The sequence below is a fragment of the Loxodonta africana genome, chromosome 18 (assembly GCF_030014295.1).
Source record: "Loxodonta africana isolate mLoxAfr1 chromosome 18, mLoxAfr1.hap2, whole genome shotgun sequence".
Classification (NCBI taxonomy): domain Eukaryota; kingdom Metazoa; phylum Chordata; class Mammalia; order Proboscidea; family Elephantidae; genus Loxodonta; species Loxodonta africana.
Genome location: NC_087359.1, coordinates 26,495,093 through 26,514,460, shown reverse-complemented (window position 1 = coordinate 26,514,460; position 19,368 = coordinate 26,495,093). Strand labels below are relative to the sequence as shown.

The window sequence follows — 19,368 nt, the reverse complement described above, 5'->3', positions numbered from 1 at the left end:
ATTCTCTGAAAAGATTGTAGTACTTTAGGTTTTATTTTGTTAGTTATTTGTTACCACTTATATCTAGCTGCTAATGTTGTGTCTCACTTTTCACTAAAACCCGTTGCCGTTGATTTGGACTCACTGTGACCCTCTAGGACAGAGTAGAACTGCCCCATGGGGTTTCCAGGGAGTGACTGGTGGATTTGAACTGCCGATCTTTTGGTCAGCAGCTGAGCTTTTAACCACTGCACCACTAGGGTTCCTGTTACTTTCTAGTCATAAGAAAACATTGTTGGTCTTGTTCACCTTGGTAGTTTCAGTGCCTGACCAGGGTGGACATATGGAGGGCCCTCAGAAAAACATTTGTTGAATGAGTGAAAAATATTTGAGTGAATAAATGGTTGAATAAAAAGATAATCATAAAAAAATAGATATTCTGAAATACGTTTGTATATAATAATCTTTGCATTAGTTAGCATTCTACCAAAGATAGACATACTTCTGATATTTACTAGTAAAAGTTTAGAGGTATTTTATGGGATTACTTTTATATATAGTTAGCGGTAGCTTACTGTTACTATTATTTATAAGCTACCAAACATATATCTTTTGTATAGACCAAGTATGCTTACTGCTCTACATGCTAAGTCCAAAAACACTAGAGGATAGTATCCTATATTGAACTGTACGCAGTGCTGAATTACTCTTGCAGGCATGCCACTTCCCTTTGAAGTGATAGACACCAATTTGCTTTTTCATTTAGCATACCACATAGCACCCAGACTGCTAACGGATATTGTTTGGCATGTTCCAACATTATAGTACAGGGTTACCCTAGACTGGCTTACTTTTTGTATTAGTTTCCTATTTTTGCTGTAACAAATTAGCACAAACCTAGGGGCTTGGAACAATGCATATTATATCACAGTTCCATAGGTCAGAAATCCTATTGGCTTGGCTGGTTTCTCTCCGCTGGGTTTCACAAAGCCCAAATCAAGGTGTTGGCCGGTTGGGCTCTTATCTGGAGGCTCTGGGAAGAATCTCCTTACAGCTCGTGCAGGTTTTTGGCAGAATCCAGCTCCTGGTGATGATAGGAATGAAGTTCCCCTTTTTCTTGCCAGTTGTCAGCTGAGGGACATCCTTAGCGCCTAGAGGGCTCTCTCCAGTCCTCACACATGGCCCCTACATCTCAGAATCAGCAACAGCACACCGAATCCTTCTCTTGCTTAGAATCTGTCAGTCTTCCCCTCCTACCACATCTCTTCATTCTTCCCCCACATATGTCTGACTCCAGCCAGAGAGATTTCTCTGCTTTTAAAGCTCCTGTGATTATATTGGGCCTAGCCAGATTATCCAGGATAATCTTCCCTGTTAAGGTCCATAACCTGACTTTCATCAGCAGAGTCCCTTTTGCCACGTGATAGAGCATATTCACGGGTTCTAGAGATTAGGGCGGGGACATTTTTGGCATGCCATTCTGCCTACCACACTCTTTGTCTAAATCGATCTGTTTTCTCCACATGCTGCACAATTGCCCCTGGTTGATGGGTTGTTAGCAAGTTACTGTGATACATTTGGAGGCTGAGAAATCTAAACAGCTTGTTATCCTCTGGGACCTGTCGGTGTAACTGGCTCTCCTTTCTTCTGTCAGCGCATCTGCCGCTGGCAGCTCTTGTTGTCACTTCTAATTGCTCATGCTTCTGATCTTTCCACCTACTTCTGCCGTCTCTGATGTTTGCCATTTTTTCCTTTTCACTTTTTCCCCTTTCTTCTGCCAGCTTTTCTTATCCCTTTTCTGTTTCTCAGTTTTTTAAATAACCAATGCCAATCACTGTGAGTGTTCTCTTCTCATTAATAGACCAGTAATGATTCTTTTTGTCTGTTATCTTTCTGACTTTTTTCGAGTTAGATCTTAACTGCCCTTGCTCGCTCTTAACTAACCAGTTGACCTCAGACCTTCAGTGTTCAGTGCTGATCTGAATACTTAAAAGTTGCTAACAGGTAAGTAGAAGAATGAGTCCTCACCATATTTTTCACTGGTCAAGATGAATTTTTTTTCCTGCTTGAGACATTATCCCCTCTTTGGTTTTCAGCTGTAATTACAAATAATAAATCTGTGCGTCTAAGGGTAAGTTGCATAATGTGCAGGTTTTCTCTGTTGGTTTAGTGCGTGTTACATTTGCCAATGGAAAGAGAAAGACTTTTTTTTGAAGTCCAAAAATTCAGAAGTCTTGGAGGGAAAAGAACACTGGCTGTTTGAGGGAGAAAGAGAAGAAAGTTGAGAGCGTGTATGCAATACAGTTTTTACAATTTGCTTTCACAATTCTGAAGTTACTTTTTAAGACTAGGAATGCAGAATCAGATTTCCTCATAAAAGTATCATGTTCTCACTACATATAAGAATGTTTACATTTTAAATTCCTAAATAAGTTCTGATGAGATATGCAGCCTAAAAATGTGAAAAAAGGGAACACTCCTGATTATTAAATGTTATTTTTATTTTTTGATCAGTCTTTTAAAAAAAATTTTGTCACTTTACCCATTGCACCAGGCAATAGTTTCTTCCTTTCAGCTGTGTGCACCAACATCTATACCTTACTGTGGTCATACACAGCTGCCACCATCCTCTCAAGCCTCCTTTATCTCTTATTTTTATGATGTGTTCTGGTTTAATAAGTAGTTCTTATGTGTATTCTGTGAGTAGGCCCACCAGTATATATCAGTTTTAAACTTTCACTAAAATTAATAAGTATTACCTTTGTTTAGTGCTTACTAAGTGCCTGACTTTTGTACTAGGCACTTGACATTTGACATACCTTATCTCAGTCTGTACAGCAGCCCCACCAGATAGGTGCAATGATTTGTGCACAATGTAAAAGTGAGGAAGCTGAGTCTCAAGGAGATGAGGTGACTTGCCCAAGGTTAATAGCCAGTAAATGGTGAAGTTGGGATTCAGACTCAGATCTTCTCATCTCCAGAGTCATTCCTTCTCCACTATATTTCTTCCCCCAGGGAGATATTTTTTCCCTTCTTACTGGTAAATCTGGCTCATAATAATTTATAATACCTGAGAAATCCTATTGCATTAAGGTGGATGTTATTTGTAAGGTAAACCGTCAGCCATACACTTTTTACTTTCCATTACTGGTATCATTAATTTGTATTCCAGTGTACATTTTAAAATGAAAGAATATAATGTATCATTGTTATCTCTCTTTTTTTAAAATTTTGGGTGACAGTAAGACATGTTCTTCTTATACTTCCTCTAGTTAGCAATTGAGAAAATTAAAACAAGTCTATGAGAGCCTAAATTTAGAGACCACCTCAAGAATAGATTTGATGCATTGAACAGTAATGACTGAAGACCAGATGAGTTGTGGAATGACATCAAGAACATCATACATAAAGAAAGCAAGAGATCATTAAAGAGACGGGAAAGAAAGAGAAGACCAAAATGAATGTCAGAAGAGACTCTGAACCTTGCTTTTGAACATATAGTAGCTAAAGCAAATGGAAGAAATGATGAAGTAAAAGAGCTGAACAGAAGATTTTAAACGGCAGCTCAAGAAGACAAAGTATCATAATGACATCTGCAAAGACCTGGAGTTAGAAAACCAAAAGGGAAGAAGACACTTGGCATTTCTCAAGCTGAAAGAAATGAAGAAAAGAATTCAAGCTTGAAGTTACAATATCAAAGGATTCTACGAGGAAGATATTAAATGACACAGGAAGCATTAAAAGAAGATGGGAGGAATACACAGAGTCACTATACCAAAAAGAATTGATTGATGTTTGAGCATTTCAGGAGGTAGCGTATGATCAAGAACTGATGGTACTGAAGGAAGAAGTCCAAGCTGTGCTGAAGGAATTCGTAAAAAACAATCCTCCGGGAATTGACAGAATACCACTTAAAATGTTTCAACAAACAGATACAGCGCTGGAAGTGCTCACTCAGCTATGACAAAAAATTTGAAAGACAGCTGCCTGGCCAGTTGACTGGAAGAGATTCATATGTGTGCCCATTCCAAAGAAAAGTGATCCAACAGAATGTGGATATTATCGAACAATATCATTGATATCACACGCACATAAAATTTTGCTGAAGATCATTCAAAAGTGGTTGCAGCAGTACGTTGACAAGGAGCTGCCAGAAGTTCAAGCCAGATTCAGAAGAGGACATGGAATGAGGGATATCATTGCTGATGTCAGATAGATCCAGGCTGAAAGCAGAAAGTACCAGAAAAATGTTTACATGTGTTTTATTGACTATGCAAAGGCATTCAGCTGTGTGGATCTTAACAAATTATGATTAACATTTCAAAGAATGGGAATTCCAGAACACTTAATTGTGCTCATGTGGAACCTGTGCATAGACCAAGAGGGATGCTGCGTGGTTTAAAAGCAGGAAAGGCATGCCTCAGGGTTGTATCCTTTTACCATACTTCTTTAATCTGTATGCTGAGCAAATGATCCGAGAAGCTGGTCTATATGAAGAAAAACACAGCACCAGGATTGGAAGGAAGAGTCATTGACAACCTGCGATATGCAGATGACACAGCCTTGCTTGCTGAAAGTGAAGAGGACTTGAAGCACTTACTGATGAAAATGAAAGACCACAGCCTTCAGTATGGATTACACCTCAATGTAAAGGAAGCAGAACTCCTCACAACTGGACCAGTAAGCAACATCATGATAAATGGAGAAAAGATTGAAGTTGTCAAGGATTTCATTTCACTTGGATCCACAATCAACACCTATGGAAGCAGCAGTCAAGAAAATCAAACTATGCATTGCATTGGGCATATCCAGTTGCAAAAGAACGACAACAGACTTTAGAGTGTTCAAAAGCAAAGATGTCACTTTAAGGACTAAGGTGTGCCTGACCCAAGCCATGGTATCTGCAATGGCTTCATGTGCATGCAAAAGCTAGACAGTGAATAAAGAAGACCAAAGAAGAATTGATGCCTTTGAAATGTGGTGTTGGTGAAGAATATTGAATACACCATGGACTGCCAGAAGAACAAACAAATCTGTCTGGGAAGAAGTATAGCCAGAATGCTTCTGAGAAGCAAGGATGGTGAGACTTTGTCTCACATACTTTGGACATGTTATCAGGAGGGACTAGCTCCTGAAGAGGGACATCATGTTTGGTAAAATAGACAGTCAGCGAAAAAGAAGATGACCCCCAATGGGATAGTTGACACAGTGGCTGCAACAATGGGCTCAAGCATAACAATGATTGTGAGGATGATGCAGGACTAGGCAGTGTTTCGTCTGTTGTACGTAGGGTTGCTATGAGTCAGAACTGACTCAGTGACATCTAACAACAAAAAAGTATGTGTTCTTTTGTGCCTGGCTTCTTTTACTGAACGTTATGTTTGTGATATTTATCCATGTTGTTTATGTAACGGTGGATTATTCATTCACATTTTGTGTATCATTTCATTATATGAATATATGACTGTATCATGATTAAATTTAGGTCATGAATTTTGGTAGGAATACTGTGGAAGTGAAGCTGTACTTTTCTACATGCATCATCAGGAGGCACTGATGTTGATTTATCCGTTTACTGGAATGTTGCATTCTATCACTTGGCAAAGATTGTATTTGTTAAGTTTCTCTAAAGCCAATAATAAATAATAAGTATTCTCAGGAGAGCAACTTTGAGACTGTGTAAATATCCTGTTTTTTAAATATTTATTTACTGATTTTGGCCTCCATTAGTGATTCCATACTGAGCTGATTATTACTGCGATAGTTGCCAACTACTCATTATTCAATCATTTCTTTTACATTTATTAGTTGAAATTCTATGATAAGGGAGAGCTTTCCCTTCTCTGTTTATTTATTTGTTTCAGTATGGCATCATGTATTCCTATTATTCTCAATTGGTTCTAATCCACTGTTTCATTATTTATTTTGATGTCCAGATTGTCCCAGATTTGGCCACTGGGTACCCTGTTGGCTCCTGTTTCCTTTTGACATGCCTCCATCATTCTTTGGTCAATCCTTAAATTTTAGCACAACAAAATATTCCAAATCCCTCTTAAACTTTTCCTGCCCCAGTCTTAGCATCAATGATTTCATCAAGGAGCCTTGGTTCATTTTGGTGGAAAAATCATATTTAGAAACCAAGATCTAGGTACTAGGCATGCTCATTGCTAGTGGGGCATCAAGCTTCTATGCCCTTTCAGAAGTCTGACCTAGGAAATAATGTATTTATATACCTATACAGGAAACCTTGGTGGCATAGTAGTTAAGTGCTACAGCTCCTAACCAAAAGGTCAGCAGTTCGAGTCCACCAGGTGCTCCTTGGAAACTCTTATGGGGCAGTCCTACTCCGTCCTATAGGGTTGCTTTGAGTCAGAATTGACTTGATGGCAATGGGTTTGGTTTTTGTTTTTGTTTTTGTTTTGATACCTATACATACGTCTTTATCTGTTGCCATATTTATCTACCTAATCTAAAACTGTTAGGTCACACTGATATCTCTATTTCTGATCTAATACTATAGGACTGATTCTGGCCTTTCTACTTTCCATATTGATAATTCCCTTCACTGATAGTGAGAAAGAAAAATATATTGAGAGTTTATCTTAATGCGTTTACCTATTTATTCAATATCCCTTAGTCCCTGTGTGATAAATCTTTTGACCATGGGGTCATCTCCTTGGCCTGGGCCTTGATGGCTCCTACCACATGACTACCTTATTGGTCCTGGTCTTGCCAGATATGCTGATTGAGTCTCCAGCCCTGGTGAATATACTTGGTAGAAGCCCAGCCTCAATCCAAGTTGAGCCCCTGGCCTTAGCCCTGGTGACATGCTGATTAGTCCCTGGGTGGGTTCTCAGCCCTGGTCTTAGAGAACATACCCTCTGCCCTGGACCAGAAAGGGAAGGAAGTTCACTATCACTTTTGAAGGATATTTTTCTGGTTATAGAATTTTTTTTTTCTGGGTATAGCTGGCAGTTGTAGCATTTTGAATGTCACTTCATTGCCTCTGCCTTCCATCGTTTTTATTGAGAAGTCATTGTTCATCTTACTGCTACTTCTTTGAAACGGGTGAATCCTTCCCCTCCCCTCTGCAGCTGTTTATATATATATATGTATATATATATATATATGTATATATATATATATATATATGTATATATATATATGTATATATATATATGTATATATATATGTATATATATATATGTATATATATATATAGTGTTTAATTTTTACCAAACAAAAAAAGCCGTACCAGGTGCTGTTGAGTGAACCCCCTCTCCTGGCAACCCCGTGTGGTAAACTGTGTTTCACTGGGTTCTCAACGCTGATTTTTCAGAAATAGATGAGCCGGCCTGTCTTCTGACGTACCTCTGGACGGACATGAACTTGCAGCCTTTTGGTTGGCAGCCTAGCATGTTAGCCATTTGTGCCACCCAGGAACTAATTTTTATCACTTTTCCCAAAATGTGCCTAAACATAATTGTTTTTCTATTATCCTGCCTTGGTTACATAGAGCTTGGTTTCATCAGTTGTGGAAAATGATCAGCCACTGTGTCTTCAAATAATTATTTCCGCCTCAGTTTGTTGTTTTTTAAAAAATTTTATTGTGGTAAAATGTACATTTTTGCCATTTTAACCATTTATAAGTGTACAATTCAGTGACATTAATTACATTCTCCATGTTCTGCAACCATCATCACTGTTTCCAAATGTTTCCCATCACCCTAAACAGAAGCTCAGTGCCTCTTAAGCAATAACTCCCTATTCCCCCCGCCCCCCGCCCCCAGGAGCCCTGGTAGTGTAGTGTTGAAGGAAGTGGTTGACTGCTAACCGAAGGGTTGATGCTTAGAACCTACCAGCTGCTTTGTGGGAGAGAGATGTGGCAGTCCACATCCACAGGGAGTACAGCTTTGGAAACCCTATGGGGGCACTTCTACCCTGTCCTATAGGGCCGTTATGAGCCAGAATTGACTCAGTGGCAAGGGGTTTGATGGTTTCGGGGTCTCCCTCTCCTCAGCACCTTGAAACCACTAATGAATTTTGTCTCTAGCATTTCCTTATTCTAGATAATTTCATATAGGCGAGGTCATACAATATTTGTCCTTTTGTGTCTGACTTACTTCACTCAGCGTTAACATTTTCAGGGCTCATCCATGTCGTAGCATGTATGAGAACATCATTTCTCTTTAAGGCTGAATAAAACTCCATTGTATAGGTATGCTGCATTTTGAGTCATTTCTACTTTTTGGGTTGTGTAAATAAATATAAGTATCTATTTGGGACCTTGCTTTCAAGTCTTCCGGGTATATACCTAGGAGTGAAATTGCTGGATCATGTGGTAATTATTTAATTTTTTGAGGAACTGCCAAACCGTTTTATACAGTGGCTGTGCACCATTTTACGTTCCCACCAACAGTGATGAGGACTCTATTTTCTTCACTTGTTATTTTCTATTTTTCTTGTAGTAACCATCCTTGTGGGTATGAAGTGGTATTTCATTGTAGTTTTGATAGGCGTTTCTATAATGACTAATGATGTTGAGCAATGTCATCAGTTTTCATGGTGCACTAGTATACCATTATATAAATCTACTATTGTTTATATACTAACTTCTCCATTGGTGGACATTTAGATTGTTAACATTTATGACATGTATAAACATTGCTGTGATGAACATGTGTGCCCAAATCTGATTATTTCATTAAATCCATGATTGTTTCATTAAGGTGTACGTACATTTTTGATGTTTTTAATATGTATTACCAAATTTCTTTCTAGAAAATTTCTACATTCTCTCAAGCAGATTATGACAGTGTCTCTCTTTGTTCCTTCACTAAATTTATACTTTTAAGATAAAATGAATCATAATCAAATTATCGTAAACCCCAAACCAAGTTTATATTTGTGTTATTGTTGTAAAGGTTCTTATCCTCAAGAATCGAAGACCTGATTTTTTTCCCTTGAAAAACCAACTTTTTTTGTTTTGCCATTCTATACAGAATTTAGGTTTCATATTAATTGTATATTTCCTTTTAAAAAGAAAATTCATTAAAAAAATTTTTTTTGTGTAGCCTCAATGTGATGCTGAAAAAACATGAGGCCCAGCAATGTGATTTGAGTTGACCAATATCTAATGTTTAAAAAGAAAGTTGACTCAAAGTAGTCACCAAAAAACCAAACCCATTGCCATCGAGTCAATTCCAACTCATAGCAAACCCTACTACAGAACAATGTAGAACTGCCCCATATGGTTTCCAAGGCTGTAAATCTTTATGGAAGCAGACTGCCACATCTTTCTCCCGAGGAGCGGCTGGTGGATACGAACCGCCAACCTTTGGGTTAACAGCTGAGTGCTTTAACCACAGCACCACAAGCACTTCTCAGAGGAGTCTGGTGGTTGTTAATTATAGACTCACAGTCTCAAAATTTTAATTGTTGCTATGTACATTAAATTTGCATATGATTGAGAAAACAGTTATTGTTCTCTAGTTAAACATGCTTAAGTCAATATGTGTTTGCTTTTTTTCTTCAAAGGCGAAAGTCCTTCATCATACCCAGAATGATCATTTTCAGAATGATGGAATTGGTAAGTGGAAAAATTAGCCCTATGAAATTTTGCTTACATGATATGAGAAAAACTAAAAAAACTAGTGCCATAGAGAAGTGTGCCCCAAAATCACCAAAGAGGAGGAGGTTGGGGAGAGAGTCACACACACACACACACACACACAGAGACAGACACCTTGGAACCTCACTTAATTAACTCTTTTATTCAACACGTCTGGTCGTGTGAATGCTTTGATATGTCATTTCTGGAAAGGGTAATTTTATAGGTCTTGCTGCATATCCAGATGTTTTGAGAAAAATCACTTAAGCCTTTTATGCAACATAAGTTTCTAGAAAATATTTATAGCCTACAAATGTTGTCGTGCAAATTTTAAGATACAGTTTATTTTAAAGATTTCAAATGTTGCAGAATTATGCTTTTAAAATAAATACTTAACCTTCATTTTGTATTTAGCTGTAGCATAGTTGCAAGTCAAAACTTCATTCTGAGGAATTGTATATGCTTTCCTAGTTTGAGAAAAATATTTACTGAGTGTATATGTGTGTTCATGGTTTTCTCTCCTAAAGAACAAATCTGTAGCTCCTGAGAGGACATTTTAAATTATACTAGTTTATAAAAAGTATACTTTGTATATCTCAAGCTAATTTTAGGGAACATTGTAAAATGATTGTTTTTAATATACATTGCTTTTCCACACTGGTAATTCTTTGGGTATGAGATGTTATCACACACCTGGGAAATATATTTTGCTATTGGATAATTTAAATTATTTTTGTATAGATGTATATGTACAGCTATTGAGTGCATCTATTTTCTATTTATTTTTCAGTTCAGCCCAATCCTTCTGTACTTATTGGCAATCCTATTAGAGCATATACTCCTCCACCCCCTCTTGGACCTCACCCAAATTTGGGAAAATCTCCAAGCCCCGTTCAAAGAATAGACCCTCACACTGGGACAAGTATTCTTTATGTACCTGCTGTCTATGGAGGGAACGTAGTTATGTCGGTGCCTTTACCTGTAAGTGGTTATTTGAGATACTTTCTGTTGAATAAAGTAAAATTGGCTTCATTTAATCCTGAATGAGTGACCATCCCAAATAGTGTTCTTCCAACCTCTCCTTTTTTTTTTTTTTTTTTAAACTTTTCAGTGCCCATAGACTTTTTGTAAAGCAACTCTTATTTTTAACCTTCATGTTTTGGCATGATCAAAAATATGAATTGTTGCTTACAATTTATTACTGGAATATCAGTGACTGTGAAGAAATCTGTAAATTGGGTGGTTTGATTTAGAAGCCTTCTTATTCTTTTTAAAAGTTTTTATTGGGGAAACGTGGCCTAAAAGTTAACACTGCTGGAAAATTGGCCCCTTGTTTTATAAAGTGACGTTTTTATTTTTGCTTTTGCCTTTTATACTTGTATAAGTCAATAATCTTTCCTAAGAAATACAGGTCATTGGAGGAGACAGAGAGGCTTGCAGAGTCGAGTTCTCTTGGATCTAAATTTATCTGAGAAATTCCATGCCTTAGGAAATCTTACTACTGCGTAAAAACACAATTGAATCCTTTCTAAGAGTATGGATTTTAGGGGCCGTCCATCTAGTAAATATGAGCCCATTTTTATTTCCTTTAAGATTTTAAAATATTTTGATAATTTTCTTAACTTGCTGATTTACTAAAATAATTCCAAATTCAGAAATTTTAACCTAGAAAATGTTTCTTTCATTTAAGGCAGCTACTCTAATTTCATGGAAACCCTGGTGGCGTAGTGGTTTAAGTGGTTAAGTTCTAATTTCAGGAGTGATGACCACTGCCAAGGATCTGTGGCACTCCTGTTTACACCCCAAAACGGACAATACCTAGCTGTAAACACTTCTTAGTGTGTTGGTCATGACAGTTCACAGTCACTGCAGCCAATGAGAATAACTGTCAGGATGAAATATGTAATTTATGCCCACTCCCCATAGACTTCAGATTTTAGCTGAGTTATTTCTTCCCAGACAGCCTGGCAGCATTATACATCATCTGCTTTAAATAGGAAGTCCCCTAGGACTTACATTTCATTTTTCTGGGTCAAAGATGCTTTCATTATATAAAATTTCCCAGAGTCTGCCTTTTAAACAGTTGTATTATAATAAAATTATAGGAACAGTAGCTCAGATGTCATGATATTTATTCACTTTTCTGTTAATATGCAGAGATTATCTAGACATACATAAATAAGTTTTCTGTTTCTATGCCATAAGGTAGAGTTCAATTAATAAAAAACATGAAGTGATGTGATTACCTGCCTGAATTTTGCCCTCTGTAAATGAACATTAAGTGATTCAGTTGTTCCTATAAATTTGGAGTGCCTGTTCTTTAAGTTAAGACTCCTTAGACTAAATTCCTTTTTTGTTCTCTTATTTGGTCTATTAAACTATGCAGCTATGCAGTTATGACTTAAAAGTATATTTCATGGTAATCCGTGACATATATACATTCCTATTGAGGGGAAGTGGTTCAAAACTACAAAATGATTTAATGCCTCAAGGAATAATTACCAATCTTAAATCTTCATTTTCATTCTAACCTCACAAATTGTCCATTTTCCTTTACACACTAAAGACATAGTAGTAATCCTACCAATTGTAATTGTTACGATCAACTTTGTAGTTATATGTTTTGTTAAAATGAACATCTGTGTGGATGTTTGCTTTTTCCTGATAAACTACTAGAGCAGTTTGTCTCTAAAATGTACTTAATGTAATTATATGTTTTTTTGTAATAACCTAGGTACCATGGACAGGATACCAGGGTAGGTTTGCAGTTGATCCTCGAATCATTACACACCAGGCAGCGATGGCCTATAATATGAACCTATTACAGACACATGGACGAGGGTCTCCTATACCTTATGGCCTTGGACATCACCCACCTGTCAGCATAGGGCAGCCACAAAATCAGCATCAGGAGAAGGATCAACATGAGCAAAATCGGAATGGTGAGTTGCTTTGCTGTTCACATCTTCCTAAGTGAATGACGTGCCAAGTCTTAACGAAATCTAAAGTTCTTTTAACAGTACGGTTGTTAACTTTTTCTTGGATAATTAACTTCTATGAGAGGAATCCGATATACAAGCTAGGGATTGTCTGTCCAGAAGATGCAAATATGTGTATAGACACAAAATTTGCATGTAATTTCAAAGGTCCCCTAAGGTAAACCCTACCACTTATGGTTGGTATCACTAATTTCTTTTAAAAATATTAAATTTTAATATTCAGAATGTTTTAAATAGCAGTCATTTAAAATTAAGACAGAAAATTCTCCCCTGTTAAACATTTTTGCTGACCCAAAATATGTATATACTGTATTAAGCATTAATGCTGCTGTGAAGATACTTGGTCTAAAGTAGTTATTTCATATACAAATCATAGTCTCTTATTTGCTAGTATTAGAAATAAGAAAAAATTGCTCACTGCATTTTTTGTTATGTTAGGTGCCATTGAGTCAGTTCCAACTCATAGTGACCCTGTGTACAACAGAGTAAAACACTGCCCAGTTCTGTGCCATCTTCACAGTCATCGTTATGCTTGAGTCCGTTGTTGCAGCCACTGTGTCAATCCATATCTTTGAGGTCTTCTTTTTCGCTGATCCTCTACTTTACCAAGCATGATGTCCTTCTCCAGGGACTGGTCCCTCCTGATTACATGTCCAAAGTGTGTGAGATAAAGTCTCGCCATCCTTGCTTCAAAGGAGCATTCTTGCTATACTTCTTCCAAGACAGATTTGTTAGTTCTTCTGGCAGTCTGTGATACATTCATTATTCTTTGCCAACACCGTAATTCAAAGGCTTCAATTCTTTGGTCTTCCTCATTCACTGTCCAGCTTTCACATGCATGTATATGAGGCAATTGAAAATACTATGGCTTGGGTTAGGGGCACCTTAGTCCTCTAAGTGACACCTTTGCTTTTTAACCCTTGAAAGAGGCCTTTTGCAGCAGATTTGCCCAATGCAATGTGTTGTTTGATTTGTTGACTGCTGCTTCCATGGGCGTTGATTGTGGATCCAAGTAAAATGAAACCCTTGACAACTTTAATTGAGGTATAATTTATATACAGTAAAAATTTACTCATTAAATGTATATTTGATGAATTTTGACAAATATATAGAATGTTAAGGTATATCATCTCATAAAATTTCCCTCAAGCCCCTTTGCAGTCAGTCCCCTCTTGTAACAAACACCGCAGCCCTGGGCAACCACTAATCTGATTTCTGTCCCTATACTTTTGCATTTAGTCTAGAATGTCATATAAATGGATTTAATATAATGTATTTTTTTTTATAGCCTTTTGTGTCTAGCTTTTTTCACTTACCTTAATACTTTTTAGATTCATCCATGTTGTTGCATGTGACAGTTCATTTTTACTACTGAATGGTATTCCATTGTGTGGATTTACCATAATGTGTTTATCCATTCATCAGTTAATAGAATTATTAGTTGTTTCTAAATTTTGGCTCTTAAGATCTTGAAAAAGGGGTACTGAGGTCTCCAAATTATAACTAGTATTTGTCTTAGATGCATAACTGTTTAGGATTGTTACATCCTCTTGATTAATCAATGCATTTATAGTTACGAAATGACCTTATTTTTCCCCAATAATATTCTTTACTCTGAGATCTACTTTGCTTGATATCAGTGTAGCCATTTCAGCTTTATTTTGACTAGTGTTAGCATGATATATTTGTTTCTGTCCTTTTGTTTTTAACCTATTTGTGTCTTTATATTTAAAATGCATTTCTTTTAGGCAGTATATAGTTGGCTGTTGATTTATCATATGTGACAATCTATGCCTTTTAATTGGGGTGTTTAAGCCATTTACATGTAATGTGATTATTGATGTAGTTAGGTTTGAGTCTGTTCTTTTGCTATTTGTACTTGTACAATTTGTTTTCTGTCTTCCTTTCCCTTTTATTCTGCTCTCTTTTGGATTAATTGAGTATTTTTTATGATTCCATTTTATCTTCTTTGTTGGCTTATTAACTAAACTGTTCTATTATTTTAATGGTTTACTTAAGGTTATAGTATATATCTTTAACTTCTCACATTCTACTTTCTAATTGATATTTTACCACTTAATGTGTAGTAAAAGAACCTTACACTATTTCAGTTTTTTCTATCCTGACCTTTACACTACTGTCATACATTTAACTTTTATATATGCTTTAAACCTTGAATGCATTGTTATAATTTTTGTTTAAACAGTCACTTATTTTATTTTTGGTGAAAATATACTCAACAAAACATACACCCATTCAATAGTTTCTACATTTACCGTTCAATGACATTGGTTATGTTCTTCATATCGTGTTGTCAGTATTACCATCTCTATCCGTGTTGTTTCACCACCATTAACTTAGACTCACTGCTCCCTAAACATATTATCTATGCTTTAGAGTTACGGTTAACCATTTGGTCTCATATAGATAATTCTTTAAAAGGGCTCAGTGTTCAAGGCAAACATTCTTTACTAATTGAGTGAAACTCTTGTTTGGTTTAATGATGGCTTCAAGGGGTAGTTGTGGTTCAGGGTTTAACTGTTATCTCAGGGTCATAGATTCGAGGGTTCCCCTAATCTCAATGGGTCCAGTAAGTCTGGTTTTCATAAGAATTTGAAGCTCTGTTCTACAATTTTGCTCCTTTTGATCAGGATCCATCATTTGTGTCCTTGATCAAAATGTTCAGTAATGGTAGCTGGGCACCATCTATTTCAGGTCTCATGACAAAGGAGGTGGTAATTCATGGAGGCAGTTAGGCCTAAGGTCTGTTTCCGTTTCCAGTTCTTAGATCTCCTTTTCTCTTCTGCTCCAGGAGAATAGAGACCAATTTTTATTTCAGATGGCTGCTCCCAAGCTTTTCAGACTCTAGTCACTATTCAGCAAACTAGGATGTAGAGCAGAAACTCTAAAAATAGTATTAGGCCAATTGTAAAAAGTCACATCTCTTTAAAGAATTTTAAATACGAAAACAAAAAAATCTTATGTACCCATAAATGGGTAGTTACCATTTTTGGTAATCTTTATTTTTTTTACTGTATTTTTACGTAAATAACATGTGTTATACATTTTTTTTGACAGCCTCTCCCTCCACCCGCAGGTATTTTTGTAAGCACACTATGCTAACTTTTAAAATTAACATACTTGCAAAAGTAGCTCCCCGGGAGAGGGCATGGTTGGCCAAGAAAAAGTATAACGTGCATGCTATTTATACCTAAAAATATGGTATTTGTATTTCCATCTGATATTTTCCTTCTGCCTGATGGACTTGCTTTAACATTCCTTGTAGTGAGAGTCTGTTGGTGGTGAATTCTTTCAGCTTTTGAATGTTTTTATTTCACTTTCATCTTCGAAAGGTATTTTTTCTGGGTTTACAATTCTTGGTTGACAGTTTCTATCTTTCCATACTTTAATGATATCACTTCACTGTTCTCTCACTTGTACTGTTTCTAGTGAGAAATCTGATGTCATCCTTATCTTTGTTTTTCTGTATGTAATCTGTCTTTTTTCCCCTGGCTGCTTTTAAGATTCCCTTTTTGTCACTGGGTTTGAGCAGTTTGGTTATGATATGCCGTGGTATTTTTTTCTTCATATTTCTTGTGTTTGGGGTTTGAGCTTCTTGGATTTGTGAGTTTTTAGTTTTTTTTCAAGTTTGGAAATTATTGGCCTTTATTTTTTCAGATTTTTTTTTGTCTCATCCCTCCTCCTGTTCTTTGGGGATCCCAGTTACATGTATATTAGGTCACTTAAAGTTGTCTCATAGTTCATGGATATTCTTTTCATTCTTTAAATTCCTTCTTCTCTTTTGTGTTTCATTTTGAGTAGTTCCTATTACTATGCCTTCACGTTCACTGTGTTTTTCTTCTGCAACATCTAACCTACAACTAAGCCCATCCAGTGTATTTTTAATCTCAGACATTATAATTTTCATCTCTTGAAGTTTAGTAGTAAAGCTTGATAATTCACATTACAAAGTTCTGCTGACATTCTGATAAAAATGTTTTTAAACTATAAGAACCCAAATCAAGGATTTATTCAAGGAACTTTAAAATATCTAGCAGTTAGCTTTTATAGATTATAGGCCTTTCACATTCATGAAATAGCATTATTTAAGTCTAGTATGATTGTGATTTTTTTTTTAACCTTGACTTTGTTCATTCTACCATTATCACTCACTTATACTTAGTTTGATATTTATTACTTTTTAAAGTATATTTTTTTAAAGTATATAACTACATCCCTTCAGAATGTATTTATTCAGTTTAGAATAAATTGGATTGAGACATTATTTGGATTTTTGCTTAATTACATGTGTAAACAATCAAAGTATTGAGCCTGTATAAGTAGACAAAAATGCCAAAGCCTTTTATATGTCTGGCCTAAGAAAATGAGGCCATCAGTTCTTGGAGATAGGGTTAATTTCCTGTGGTATGATTTGATGTTTTAAGGTTATTCCCTTATTAAATGTTTGCCTTGTCTGTGGAGTTTGTGTCATTTATAAACTTTCCTTCTTTCAGAGAAACTGCAATTCTGAAAATTTAAGAACAAAACCCAAGCAGTAATATAAATTCCTAATAATGGGTGAAAAATGTTTGAAATGTTCTGTGTTTTTGTTTAATATTGGATTGTTATTGGAAATGTCACACCCACTAAAGAAATTTATAAGAATTTTAAAATATTTTCTTAGGTAAAACTGACACAAATAATCCTGGACCTGAAATTAATAAGATTCGAACACCAGAGAAAAAGCCTACAGAACCAAAACAGGTACGCTGCTTGCATTTAGTGAATACGTTTTTCTAATGAATTTAGTCTCGTTGATCATCTTGGAATCCTGAGCTTTTAAAGAAAATAATCTACTTTTTTACATATATTTTGTGTTTATTGTTCTCCAAGGATCTGGTGGGTCATGTTGCCCATTTTCCCTCCACCTTTTCTTTGGCTACATTACTTCATTTAGCTAAGTGTATTTTTCTCAAATTCTGTTATTGATTCATAGAGTTGAATTTAGAGACTTTCTATGATGAAGTAGTAAATGAAGACTCAGCTGCAGGTTGGGAAGAATCTGTACCTCGGAATGAGAAGAGCTAGTATGGTGGAGAGGAAGGGAGACTTAACTTCCTCAAGTTCCTCACCCTTGTTCTTCATCACACTCGCTGTATAAGTCTTTGCCTCTTTATGAGTCCATTCATCTACTGTCTCAGCTTGAGTGCTTGTGAACCCAGGTAGAGAAAATCAAATCATTGGTTGAATAAGTACCACTGGAAAATCTTGTTTTCTAATTTAGGTTGAGCCTGCAGGGCTCCCCCACATTCCTTTTACAGATTCTTAGCTCCCTTTGCCCAGTTTTCTCAGTGGTTTTCCTCAAGCCTCATTACCTTCCACCTTCTACTACCCTTATTATTAGGAGATGCCCTTGCCTTAGGCTTGGTTCATCAGGATCTTACCCCATTAATTTATCACCTGAGATGTTACTGTTTCTATATCCTCAACCAGCCTTCCTTCTTTATCCCCAGTCACTGAGGAAGAGTTCCCGTTAAGACTAATACTTCCTCTTCCTGTCGCCTCATAGACCTTGTCCCTTTTCCTCATTTATCTTCAGATTCTTTCCTGCTATTGGTTCTTACTAATCAACCTATAAGGTGTTTTATGTCTCTTCTACCCTAAAGTTGATCAATAAACTGTTTCATAAAAAGACAGTTTCCTTGACCATTATCTCCTTTATAGCTACGATCTAATTTCTCCTATTCACCTCATCTGTTATTTGCTCCTTAACCCATGCAGTCTTGTATTAGGATTCAACATTTCACTGAAACGAGTTCCAAGTCACCAAATCTTAGGAAAACCCTTCAGTTTTCTGATGTCTGTAGTCTTACTTGACTTCTTTGTAGTATTTGGCACTTTTTTCTACTTCTGTCTTCTTTTCTGAAGTCTGTAGTCTCATTTTTTTTTTTTGGCACTATTTTCTACTTCTGTCTTCTTGACCATCTTGTTTTTTAGGATTTCTTTAACACTTCTACTTTTTACACACCTTCTCCAACATGATCTATCTCTTTTATGAGTTCCTGTCCACCAATTTCCTATCTCTTCCTAGTCCTTAAGTTGAGGTTTCCCTAGGTTCTGTCATTGTCTGATCTCCTTTTTCTTTCTATGCTTTCTTTTCATACACTAGTCCAGTCCCATGATTTTAAGGACTTGCTCCCTCATAATGACTTCCAAATCTGTATCTGTGATGCTACTGTTCCTAACTGCCCTACCAAAGGGGCAAGATGGGCAGACCCCACCTTTGTCACTAACTGCATGATCAGCATAATACCTGTCGCTACCTGGAAGTGGACCCGGGCTTCACCGTTCCTCATTGCTAGCCTCTTCTTCTGCGGCACTTCCTCTTTCACCCTAACTACCTGAAGTTAGATCAGAATACCCCTAGCCACCCAGAACCAGGTCATCAGGTACCAGCCATAGGCTCAGGAGTCTGCACAACTCTCTGCACTTCAGACGAACTAGCCCCTTTTTTTCTCTCTAGCCCCCTGAGGCTAGGTCACAAGGTAGAAGAACTCTGTCCTTCACCGGCTGCCCGTGCAGCCTTTCTCTGCCACCCAGCCACCCAAAGCTGGTTCCTCATGAGTTAGAACTCTGTCCTTACGACTGCCTGCGCACCCTGAGCCAAATCAGACTCCCATTACCCCTTGTGGGTTTGTTAGTTCTCTGTAACAGCTCACAAAATTGTTGGAGACTATTACCTATACTTACAGTTATGCATTTATTATAACCAGAAAGGAT

The 19,368-nt window shown here is 36.7% G+C and overlaps 1 protein-coding gene across 8 annotated transcripts in view; it reads left to right on the top strand.

The window, feature by feature from the left end:
* The window catches only part of HELZ (helicase with zinc finger), a 193,575-nt gene that overhangs the window by 122,185 nt on the left and 52,022 nt on the right, over positions 1–19,368 (top strand). For all 8 annotated transcript variants that reach the window (XM_064270877.1, XM_064270875.1, XM_064270876.1 and 5 more), the window contains 4 exons: positions 9,517–9,568; positions 10,380–10,570; positions 12,324–12,531; positions 17,273–17,352. In XM_064270877.1, coding sequence (XP_064126947.1) covers positions 9,517–9,568; positions 10,380–10,570; positions 12,324–12,531; positions 17,273–17,352 — 531 coding nt within the window. The remainder of the gene's footprint in view (positions 1–9,516; positions 9,569–10,379; positions 10,571–12,323; positions 12,532–17,272; positions 17,353–19,368) is intronic.